We start from the raw sequence: 12,646 nt of genomic DNA on the forward strand, positions 1-12,646 counted from the left end.
CATGCGTGATTTTTCTCACGCGAGTGCAAAACGCATTACAATGTTTTGCACTCGCGCGGAAAAATCGCGGGTGTTCCCGCAACGCACCCGCACATTTTCCCGCAACGCCCGTGTGAAAGAGGCCTTAGTGTCTCCATATTCTGAGAGTCATAGTTTTATTTTTTTTTTGGGCAATTGTCTTAGGTAGGATCTCATTTTTTGCGGGACGAGATGACTGTTTGATTGGCACTATTTTGGGGTTCATATGACTTTTTGATCGCTTGCTTTTACACTTTTTGTGATGTAAGGTGACAAAAAATAGCTGTTTTGTGGCACTGTTTCTATTTTTTTTTTTTTTACATGAGGGGTTGGGTCATGTGATATTTTTATAGAGATGGTTGTTACAGACATAGTGATACCTAATATGTCAACTTTTTTTTATTTATTTCATTTTAACACAATAATAGCATTTTTAAAACAAAAAAATGATGTTTTAATGTCTCCATGTTCTGAGAGCTATAGTTTTTTCTTTATTTTTTGAGCGATTTTCTTATGTAGGGGCAAATTTTTTGCGGGAGGGGGGGGGTGACGGCTTTATTGGTACCATTTTGTGAGACATACGCCTTTTTGATCACTTCTTGTTGCACTTTTTGTGATGTAAGGTGACAAAAATGGCTTTTTTTGACACAGTTTTTATTTTTTATTGTGTTTATCGGACAGGGTGGATCATGTGATATATTTATAGAGCCGGCTGTCACGGACGCAGCAATACCAAATATGTCTATTTTATTAATGTTTTCCTATTTTAAATATTTTTTTTATTACTTAATAGAATTTTTTTTTACCTGTTTTTTTTTTGATAAAACACTTTATTTATTTTTTATTTTTTTTATTTTACACTTTGTGTCCCCCATAAGGTCATACAAGACCTCTAGGGGACATTTGACTTCATTTTTATTTTACGATTGATTTCCCCTGTAACTGGGGCTGACATAGTAGCCCCAGTTACAGGGGAAATACACCCCCCAATGAGGCTGTACAGCACTATACAGTGCTGTACAGCCTCAGTGCAGGGCTTATCGTGGTCTATGACAGAGCCGACAGGTCCTGCACTCTCCCTGCCCCGGCGGTTACATGCTTCCTGCTCTGTACACACAGCGCTGGGAACTGTCCCTGCCTTCTCTCTGCGTTGCCCTGCGGTCACTGACAGCGGGCAACCCGCTCTGCAGTTTCACGATTAGCATGCAGCTGCGATCTCTGAATGGATGTTACAGAAAGTCCATTCATAGTTAAACATCCACCCATAGGACGTTTATATCCTTTGGGCGGATGTGAAGTGGTTAATATAATGTTTGGGTACATAACACTTTTTGATCGCTTTTTATTCTTTTTTGTGGCAAATAAGCAAAAAATAATTCTGGCATTTTTGTTATTTTTTATGGTGTTCTCTAAATGGGATATATTACATCATAATTGCAAAGATGTCATTATAGACGCGATGATACAAAATATGTGGAGGAGATTGTACACCTATTTTTGCCATTTCTTCTATTAAAAAGCATTGCTCAGCTCCTCCAGCTCTGTAACATGCTGCTTGCACTGCATTTTAGGGGTTGTCCCATGACTACAACCCCTATCTAGAGTGTAGGGTGAAGTGTCTGACAGCTGGGGCCCCCAATAATCACTAGAATGGGGGCCTGTGTTCCCCCGTTTGAATGAACGAGGAGACGTGTGTACGACGCTCTATTCAACTTTATGGGGCTCCATCAGTCTCAAAGAGGTGTCCCGTTTAAATGGGGGAACACAAACACCCGCTCTCGTGATCAGCGGAGGCCCCAGCGGTCAGACCCCTGCCAATCAGACACTCATCTCCTATTCTATGGCTAGAGGGGATAAGAAGTTGTCACGGGACAACCCCTTTAAATTCTACTTAAAGAGACAGATATTGGACAACTTATCAAAACTGTTTTTATTCTATGATTAAAGGGTATCTACCTATGAATGCTATCTAATCATACATATCCAATAGTAAAATCCACAACTGTCATAATGTTCATGGTGCATGAAGTAATTCAAGCATGCAAAGCCTTATACATGAGTCATGACCTAGATATCTTTTATCATCAGCCACCATTGTATTACAACATGCAGTCACTCCTCAGTGCCATCTTATGAACGTAATGCTAGTATCATGTTATCTGCACGAGCCATCCTATCAGTGAATGTAAATCTCGCTATGGACAGGCAGCTCTTTACTAGTTAAGCTGGAGGTGGTAATAATATATTAAAGACCCAGCCTGTTAGCTGAAAGCACTTTGCTCTGAGTACAGGGCCGAGCAGATAAAATGCAGGAAATGCTGAGTTTATCATTAGGGTTATTGAGTCCATTAGTGTAAGTGCTTCTTGTTATTCCATACCTAATGTCCGCACTAATATCCACTGGATCCCAAGTGCAAAGGAACGCTGACTATCTGAGACACACCTAGAATACAAAAGCATCATGGGAATATACACGGTTAAAACATTGTGTCTGTTCACAGGATTTTTTAATTATGCATCAATAGTATGGTTTATCTGACATGTTAGAATTTGTTCCAGTGTGACATCAATTGAAGGGACTTTCCATTTTTATCTTAGCTTAAAAGGGTTTACTGATATTTAAATAATGATGACCTATCCTCCGGATAGGTCATCAGTATCTCATTGGTGGGGGGTCCAACACTCGGGACCCCTGCCGATCAGCTGTTTGAGAAGGCACTGGCGCTCCTGTGAGTGCCGTAGCCTTCCCCATGCTCACCAAACACAGTGCCATATATAGTATCGCAGCTGTCACAGCGCAGTGTGGGTGGTAAACTCCACACCGAACACAGGAGGGAAGGGAACAGGTACTAGGCCTGGAAACTAGGGAAAGGTCACCACCTAGTGAATCCCTAAACCGAGCCCTGACTACTATCAGTATGAACAGACCTCGATGGTAGGAATGTTCATACGTAGGAATCTAGAGCCCTATCTGATCCAAAAGGGCCCTGGAAATAGTGTCAGGACAAAAGATGACCTGTTCCTTCCCAGCTGAAGGAACAGGAGACTCCCTCAGGCCGAACACCAAAAGATAGGGGAATACAACAAACTAGAAATAGGAAAAAGACATTTAACTCCGAAGTATGCGGACGAGCAGGAACTCCGTGGAGAACCAAACACCAACACTTCCACAAACAGAAAGGAGCTGTCAACCGCATAGCATGATGGGTGAGACCAGACTAAATAGAGGAGTTGGAATGACCACTTAAGCTACACCTGAGACAAGAGGTGTGGTCATAACCAGCAACAACACAGAAACAAGTGAAAACAAAGAGGCTGTCAGATCACATCACGTGCAGCCACTCTCTTAGATCTTCTGACCCCTGTCACGGGAGAGACCGTGAAAGCAGCTCAGCCCCATTCACTTCTACGGATTTGAGCTGTGCCTAGGCCATGTGACAGATGAAGTTGATGTCATATGGACTAAGGAAAGCTGTTAGAAGGCCGCTGCCTTCTAAAACAGCTGATCGGTGCGGATCCTGGGTGTCAGACCCCCACCGATCAGATACCGAAGACCTATCTAGAGCATAGGTCATCAGTATTTAAGTCTCAGAAAACCCCTTTAAGGTCAAATTTACATGTTCATATTTTGGAGTCCGTATTCTGGATGTGTGTTCCGGCTTGACCATGGGTTTACTGGTCTGAACTTACTGCATAATAGGGATCAGTGAGAGAACAGGCACCGACAAATGTCCTACATGGTGCTTCTGTGTGAGTGCATTAGTGAGAACGAAAGAGACAGAGTTAATTATGGCACAGAATCTCCTGTTTTCTCTATGTGTTATCTATGGGAGACATGACAGCAGCTAATCTTCACAAACTAGATCGGGGAGAACTAAGAATTAGAAATGGAGCCTTCAGAGGGGGAAGCTGATAAGAATGCTGGGTACAAGCCATGCAGTAAAATGGGTGAAATAGTACTACTCCTCATGGACATGCATGACACCTTATTTTGAAAAGTCATCAAGAGTGTAGATGCATCAAATGCAGCAATTATGTTCTGGTGATTGCAGTATTAGTCACATAATGTGTAGGAGTCAGAAAGTTTACCGCAGCCTGCCATTTATACACAGCACTTTCAGGAAATGAGAATTAGATAAGTAATAAGTAATTGCATGCATACAAGCTATCATCCTATCCTCCCCCCACACACATATATGCATTTTCAGCTTAGCCAAACGGGGAGGAAGATAAATGGATGCCGGACACAGCTGCCACTGCTAATCAACAAGGAAAAAAAGGATAAAATGGCTTGAAATCCAATGGTACTGAGCCTTGAATGGCACTGTCCTTATATACATTAGACAAATATCTCATGTGTATGGCTAGCTTAACTATAAGGATACCTCAGGGTTGCGGTCAATGCAGGAATACTGCACAGGAATGTAAACAATATGATAGTGAAAGTGAATACTAAAAGCAGAGACATCTTCTGGCAGGAAGACGAACATTTCCCCGATACAGCCTGTGCACCCGACAAGGAAATATTTGACGCAACGCAGCTGCAGTTTTGGTAAATCTGGAGAATAAAATGAGATGGTCATTACATAAAACATATATTAAAAACACAGATGCAATAAATGTGCCAGAGTGATTTATCTCTGCTGTTACATAGGACTACAGAAAGACAATGGTGCAGCCACAGGACATCTTCAGTCCTGCTGCATCAATAATATTATAAATGGAAGGCAAACTTATAGCCTCCCAACCCCATAGGTGCAAGGGTTCAATCACAAAATACCCAGATATACAATCAATGTCTGATGGTGGCCCGATCAATACCTATAATGCAGCCCGTCTGAGTTTTTATATATGTCGGGCATCAATATTCTATCAATGCATATCATGGGTAAGACCACTTTAAATAGGATTATCTATATGATATAATTTTACTCATTTTGAGCTGCAAATATTTTTTTTCAGTTGGTCATTATTAAACAATTTCAGCCTTTTTTGAGTTGCACGGGTTAAAGATCAGTCTGTTTGCAGAGTATCACTTCTCAGTCCTGTAAGCTGATGGCTCATGTGAAGCCTAATCTCTGATCACCTGACCTCGTATACACTCATTATAGTTAAACTCTTATTAAACTGTTAAGAATATGGCTTATATGACTGTTTATGAGGTCAGAAGATCGGAGACAAGGTTTCACATGAGCCATCAGCTGACGGGACTGAAAAGTGATACTCTGCAGACTGATTTTAGTCCCCTGTATCTCAAAAACGGCTAATAAAGACCAATTGGATTTTTTTTTAGCCCAAAACAAGAAAATGCAGTCATAAAAAAAATTGCCCCAAAGGTGTTCATAGCCTTTAAACTTAGATGTCAAACAATTGGCCAAATGTCTTCAACTGACATCTCTAAATACATTTTAATAAGACCCCATGACTCTATTAGTGGTGATTACTAGACATCTCTGAGTAATTATCCATATATAGAACTGACAATACCTTTCTACCATTGTCCCGTTCCATGTATGTTCCTGAGCACCCTGCATAGCAGGCAGAGTAGTACATGATTCCATCTGTTCCACAGACAGGACTATAATGATCCTCCACACATCCACAGTCGGCATTACATGCAGCAGACAGGTTGAGCCTATTTTCCCAGAGGACACTGGAGAAAAAGGACATAGGACATTAAGTCTAGTATCTCCAAACCCAACACATTAGAAATGACTAAGTACAAGCTAGGAAAACCAAGTGATATTACCATCCACTGGGCAAGATTTCAGGAGGCTGAAAAAACTTGATGGCAACTGGAGAAATTGTTATAGGGCTTGAAGAGTTTACCGTAGTATCTAAAAATCAGACAGCCCTCTGCCACATCATAAAATAGAAGTGATGTTTGGGGGCCAAGCCCATCAAAGCTCCAAGAGATCGAAGCTAGACTTCTGACAACAACCCCTGTGGGTGCTTTATTGGAGGCCATACTGGTTGTCACCAGCTTCCCGTTTCAAGGACTTATAACTTAATGGGTAGGTTCAGGCCATGGAAAACTGGACAATTTCCCGGAGCCCTCAATTATTTGGGGGCCTTCAAGGGACTATATTCTCAAAACAGCCTAAATAGGCCAACTACCCAACTTGACCCAGATATATTAAGCTATGATAAATATAACTTTTATTGACATAATATTAAAAATCAAAAAGATGAGCTAACCAAAGAGATAATAAAATAGCTAATGGCTGTGTCCCTAACACGCTCTTCTTTATACTGTATATGAGTAGTTTAATGGTGGCAGGGCTGTGCACACTCCCTGCACTACCACTTAAGTGATAACTAACAATTCAACTTATGGCCAGTTAATTCACTGGCTCACTAAGAAGATGGATCACCCTAGTATTGCTGCTGCATGATGTTTGAACAAGGACAACAGTCAAGAGATTCCTAAAACCTAAAACTGCCCCCCGACATGTTTCAGCAGCTAAACTGGCTTCTTCAGGGGTTTGAGGCAGACTTGAAGGGGGACTCTGCTAGCGTGATATAAATAGACTCAAGCGCAAGATTGACAGATCAGTTGTCAAACGACCTAGAAGTACGTCATATGGATGAAAATGACTTTCATATATTATCCAATACGGCTCAGTGCTGCGTGCTTACCTAACACCACTCCACCAATGGCAACGTGGAGGGGAATTCCTAGCTTACTCACGTCCTGCGCAAACACGCAATGCGCCAGGACTCAGAGTCGTGAACTGCCGTGCTTACCTAAAGAGGATGTGCAATGACTTAGAGACTTTCCTGGAACGAAGCCGCTAGTGAGCATGTCCTGCGCGAGATCTCAATGCGCGAAGACTAAGGCTACTTTCACACTAGCGTTCGGGTGTCCGCTCGTGCGCACCGTTTGAAGGGGCTCACGAGCGGCCCCGAACGCATCCGTCTGGCCCCAATGCATTCTCAGTGGAGGCGGATCCACTGAGAATGCATCCGCCTGCCAGCGTTCAGCCTCCGCTCCGCTCAGTGAGCGGACACCCGAACGCTGCTTGCAGCGTTCGGGTGTCCGCCTGGCCGTGCGGAGGCGAGCGGATCCGTCCAGACTTACAATGTAAGTCAATGGGGACGGATCCGCTTGAAGATGACACCATATGGCTCAATCTTCAAGCGGATCCGTTCCCCATTGACTTTCAATGTAAAGTCTGAACGGATCCGCTCAGGCTACTTTCAGACTTAGAAAATTTTCTAAGTTTTAATGCAGACGGATCCGTTCTGAACGGATGCGAACGTCTGCATTATCGGAGCGGATCCGTCTGATGAAACATCAGACGGATCCGCTCCGAACGCTAGTGAAAGTAGCCTTATATACAGTAAACCAGAGGAGAATAGATGGTTTACTGATGCTTGCTCTAAATACTAGATCTACTAAGAATAATAAATATGATGACTGCAATAACACTTAGGCATCATTTCCAAAATATATATTGCTAATTATCCCTAGGTGAAGTACCTTACAGTTTTTAAAAAACGTTCAAAATAATAATGCAAATGTAATAATGATAATAGATATACAGGCAATGTGCCATTAATAGCAGTGTCCCTACTGCTCACCTACATTCAATATGACATATACTGTGTAATACAAAATCATAATTGTAGTGTCACCTTTTGTGTTGACACTGCAGATGTGTTGACTAATTCAACGTCTAAATTCTTGGATTGTCTTTCCTATGTAAATTTTCTGACAAGGACATTGGAGATCATAAATAATACAATTTATCAATTTATAAATTCGCTTATTTCATATCTTTTGCTATCAACTAGATTAAAGAAGTGGATTTGAGCCAAGTGGTACCTAGTGACTCTGGGGTAAAAAAAACTGTGGACAAGAATGTCCCTTAAGTTTTTCCCTCTGCGATGTAGCTTCTTGGGGAACCTCCCGGTATGCAAAGAGGAGACGGGGAAGGTGGCGTTCCCAGACCTTATGGGACATGGCAAATGTCCGGAGCAGCTGTTTCAGAGTGCCATTAAATCCTTCACAGAGCCCGTTGGTCTGTGGGTGGTATGGGGAGCTGTGCAGGGGCTTAACCCCACAAAGCTTCCATAGCTGTTGGGTTAGTTTGGCCGTGACCTGTGTCCCCTGGTCCGATAAAATTTCTCGTGGAAACACTGCCTGGGAGAATATTTGCAGCAGGGCACTGGAACAAGATTGCGGGTTGATCCATTCTTTTTGATCTTTGAATAAATTTTATTTCCATAAACTGTACTCTGAAAGAGCTCAGGACAATTACATTTTGTCCAGGCTCCTGCTAGGGCTGTCTGTAGCTATTTCTGCTTAACCGGTTTTAAGTACTAGTATCTTTTGCTCTACTTGGAAGGTGCGCTCCCTGGCTGACCGGTTATACCACTTCTTCTGCCTTGTCTGTGCAGCTTTGAGATTGTCCTGGACCAGGGCGGTCAACCTCTGCAGCCTGTCCCTAAACTCCATAACATAGGCCACCACAGGGATCCCTTCCTCTATCAAGGCTCCCTCCCAATGCTCCCGTAGCAAGTCTAAGGGCCCCCTAACTTTCCTTCCGTATAATAGCTCAAAGGGGGAGAACCCTGTAGCTTCTTGGGGAACCTCCCGGTATGCAAACAGGAGACGGGAAAGGTGGCGTTCCCAGTCCTTATGGGACATGGCAAATGTCCAGAGCAGCTGTTTTAGAGTGCCATTAAATCGTTCACAGAGCCCGTTGGTCTGTGGGTGGTATGGGGAGCTGTGCAGGGGCTTAACCCCACAAAGCTTCCATAGCTGTTGGGTTAGTTCGGCCGTGAACTGTGACCCCTGGTCCGATAAAATTTCTCATGGAAACACTGCCCGGGACAATATCTGCAGCAGGGCACTGGCAACAGTCTCTGCTTGGAAATCCCTCAGAGCCACCGCCTCGGGGTACCGCGTAGCGTAATCTACTACGGTCAGGATATATTTCTTGCCCGTAGGACTAGGCTTAGCTAGGGGACCGACAAGCTATACGACTAAAGGGTTCTCCTACAATGGACATGGGTCGTAACTTCGCCTTAGCCGACTCCCCTTCCTTCCCTTCCCGCTGTCATACCTCACATGACCTACAGTAGTCCCATACTTCACCTGACAGACCTGGCAGAAAAAGTTCTGGGTCAAACAGTTCCGTGTCCGCCTGTGCCCAAAATGGCCCACTAAGGGAATATCATGGCCGATCTTCAGCAGATCGCACTGGTATTTCCTTGCACTACCAACTGTCTACGAGGGATCTGTGCCACACCTCTCACCGCTCCTCCATTGATTCTAAAAAACTTTCCTTGGTCCCACTCAAATCTAACATCACCCACACCTCCCGGGTCCCTACCCACCTGCTGTCTATAGGATGCTGAAGAGAAATGTGTCTCCATCTTGTCTTCTCTAAATATGTAAAGAAGTGTTATAATAACATCTCACCCACGCACTGTTTCACGTCCACCCCCGCTGTGAGTTAGGTTCGCTTATCTGTCCCAGGACAGATTCTGGGAATATCCCAGAACTAGAACAAACGTTCTTGCCTTATTCAGGGTCATTCGGCACAACTGCGTACATTCTTATATGTGACTGATTAAAACCTATTCTTTTTACTTACTGCACGTACACATACCATATAAGGCTGTTCCGGTAGTATCTGTATGAGCACCAATGTTTATCTTTTATGATTGGTTTAACGCTGTTGTTATGCAAACTTTTCTACTGCCTATATAAGGCCAAGCGATAGCATAATAAAGTTAGAGTATTTCTCAGTGATACCTGTGTGTGTCTGTTATTGCCAACTGAGAAACATCTCTCCTGACGTCAGTGTCTCAAACCAAGGTTGTCGTAGAGGTCCAGAAAGGTCCAAATCCTTTCAGTTGCTAATGTTTCATCCTCTAAGGTCTCCCTCTCAAAGTATGCGGGCGAGTCCTAGCGCAACGAGGGGGTAAGTCACAGTCGAGGTTAGTAGGTATTATCGGGATCCCCTCAGAGTGTGGTGGAGGAGCTTCTCGAACCTGTTGGTGGGTGATAACAGGGTTTATTTACTCTCTGGCTACTGGAGCAAAGGTGGAGGTGAGGAGTCCCAAATCATTACCCAGGAGAAAATCTGCAGGTAAATCTTTCATTAGCCTGATCTCCATATCCCGGGCTCCAGCATCACAGTCGAGATGTACTCTGGCTGTGGAAATGTGGTATACATGTCCTCCGGCTACTACTATGGCCACAGAATGACCGGTCTTTGCCAGGTTGGGAATTAAATGTGGCTGGATCAGCGCGAGCATGGCTCCTGTATCCCGGAGACCTTGAGCCAATCGGCCATTGTTGCGAACCACCTGCTGGTAATGCCGTCGGTTGTCCATAGTGGCTGCTTGCAAGGGTTTGACTTTGTGTAGCGTCCAGAAGTCCTCATCTGCGGGGGCGGTTTCTCTCCATGCGGCAGGAGTGGATGTTTCGTGGTTTGGTTCTCTTTTCAGGTAGTGGCCGGGGCTAGATTGGGGCTGAGTCGAGCAGGCGGCTGATGATTCAGTTTCTGGGGATAATAGTCATGAATATGCCCAATTTGGTTACAGCCATAGCATCTTGGCCCAATTCTGCGGGGCTACGCTACTGCGATGCATCTTGCTGGTATCGGCACAGGAGCGACTTGGGGTGGGCCTGGGGCTGTGGCGCTTCTCCGGACATCATGGAACTCATCTGCGAGTTTCGTAGCCTCCGCCAGGGTCAGTGGTCCCCGATCCCGGACCTCTGGCAAAGTATATTTATAAAACTGCTCCAATAATAGGAGCTGTTTGACCTGCTCTATGGTGGTCACCTGACAGCCTTGAATTCAGCTTTTTACTGCATGATATAGCCGGTGCCCCCACTCCATGTAAGTGTCCTTGTCCCCCTTTCGCAGGCTCCTGAACTTGACTCGATATGCTTCAGGGGTTAAGGCATAGCGGGCAAGCAGCTGTTCCTTCACTCTCTCATAGATTGTACAGTCTTCGTCGGCCATGACCCGGAACGCTTCGGCCGCCCGCCCTGTTAACTTACTTGCCAGGATAGTGACCCAGTCTGTAGTGGCAATGTCCTGCAGGACGCATTGTCTCTCAAAATCCTGGAGGAAATCAATGTCCCCGTCCCCCTCTGCAAAGGTCTTGAAGGCAGTATAGGGCAATTTCTTTTTGTCCGTGATGATGGAGGCCGGGGTTGGGGATGCTCCCCCGGACTGCTGCTGCAGTTCAGCCACCCTCATCCTGGTGGTCTCGGCCAGTACAGTGGAGATCACATCTGCCATGGAATTGGTCCCATATAGGGCCAAACGCCATTGCACCTCTCTCTAGAAGTCAGACATCCCCGACATCCTGGAACGGACCTGGTTCACCTGGTCGTCCTCCATTAGCTTGGCAATGATAGCGCTTTTGGGCTTGCTCCCCGACTTCTTCAATGTGGACCTCTTAAGCTTGTTGTACTGCTGTTCAATTCACGACTCGACGGCCTCTCATCCGATGACGAGGGCAGTGTTTCCCGGTGGTGGTTTGAATATCTCCTTAGTCAAGGAAGAGCAAATACCACTGCTGCCACCAATGTGACTGACCTCCCATACTCAGGATGAGTATGTCCGCCTCTGTATTCTTCCTTGTTCAGGAGATATTGCAAACCGCTGATCTTTGGTGATGTACTGATACTTTGGGATGGCACTACAGAACACTTTCACAATTTTGTTGAACAATTGAATTAGGGGTGGGCGATATGGCCTAAAATCTATATTGCGATATAATTTTAAGCATGTGCGATATGCGATATATATTGCGATATATTGTTTTCTATATTGGGGGGGGGGTGGGTGTTTAAACTTTTTTTTTTTTTACTTCTTATTTAATAACTATTAGCCTCCTTAAGGGCTAGAACCCTTGTCATATTCACCCTAAGGCTACTTTCACATTTGCGTTAGGAGCGGATCCGTCTGGTGTCTGCACAGACGGATCCGCTCCTATAATGCAAACGCTTGCATCCGTTCAGAACGGATCCGTTTGCATAACCATGAACGTTTCATGATAATGCAAACGGATCCGTTCAGACTTTACATTGAAAGTCAATGGGGGACGGATCCGTTTGAAAATTGAGCCATACTGTGTCATCTTCAAACGGATCCGTCCCCATTGACTTCCATTATAAGTCTGGACGGATCCGCTCGCCTCCGCACACGGCCAGGCGGACACCCGAACGCTGCAAGCAGCGTTCAGGTGTCCGCTCACTGAGCGGAGCGTAGGCTGAGCGCTGGCAGGCGGATGCATTCTCAGTGGATCCGCCTCCATTGAGAATGCATCAGGGCTGGACGGCTGCGTTCGGGACCGCTCGTGAGCGCCTTCAAACGGAGCTCACGAGCGGACACCTGAACGCAGGTGTGAAAGTAGCCTAATAGAGCTCTATTAGGGTGAATAGGACTTTACACTCTCCCTGCTGCCCTGTGCTTTGTGCACACAACAGCAGGGAGCTGACCATGGCAGCCAGCCTCTCATGTGCACCCCAGCCTCTGATCCGCCCCCCAGCCTCTGATCTGCCCCCCAGCCTCTCATGTGCCCCCCAGCCTCTGATCCGCCCCCCCAGCCTCTCATGTGCCCCCCAGCCCCTGATCCGCCCCCAGCCTCTCATGTG

General features: G+C 45.2%; 1 protein-coding gene across 1 annotated transcript in view; it reads right to left on the reverse strand.

The window, feature by feature from the left end:
• SLCO4A1 (solute carrier organic anion transporter family member 4A1) overlaps nucleotides 1-12,646 on the reverse strand; it is a 108,563-nt gene that overhangs the window by 12,929 nt on the left and 82,988 nt on the right. Inside the window, exons 8-10 of the mRNA XM_040437762.1 lie at nucleotides 5,506-5,671; nucleotides 4,404-4,576; nucleotides 2,397-2,461 (exon numbers count right to left, since the gene is read on the reverse strand). Coding sequence (XP_040293696.1) covers nucleotides 2,397-2,461; nucleotides 4,404-4,576; nucleotides 5,506-5,671 — 404 coding nt within the window. The remainder of the gene's footprint in view (nucleotides 1-2,396; nucleotides 2,462-4,403; nucleotides 4,577-5,505; nucleotides 5,672-12,646) is intronic.

This window comes from Bufo bufo, chromosome 6, assembly GCF_905171765.1.
Source record: "Bufo bufo chromosome 6, aBufBuf1.1, whole genome shotgun sequence".
NCBI lineage: Eukaryota > Metazoa > Chordata > Amphibia > Anura > Bufonidae > Bufo > Bufo bufo.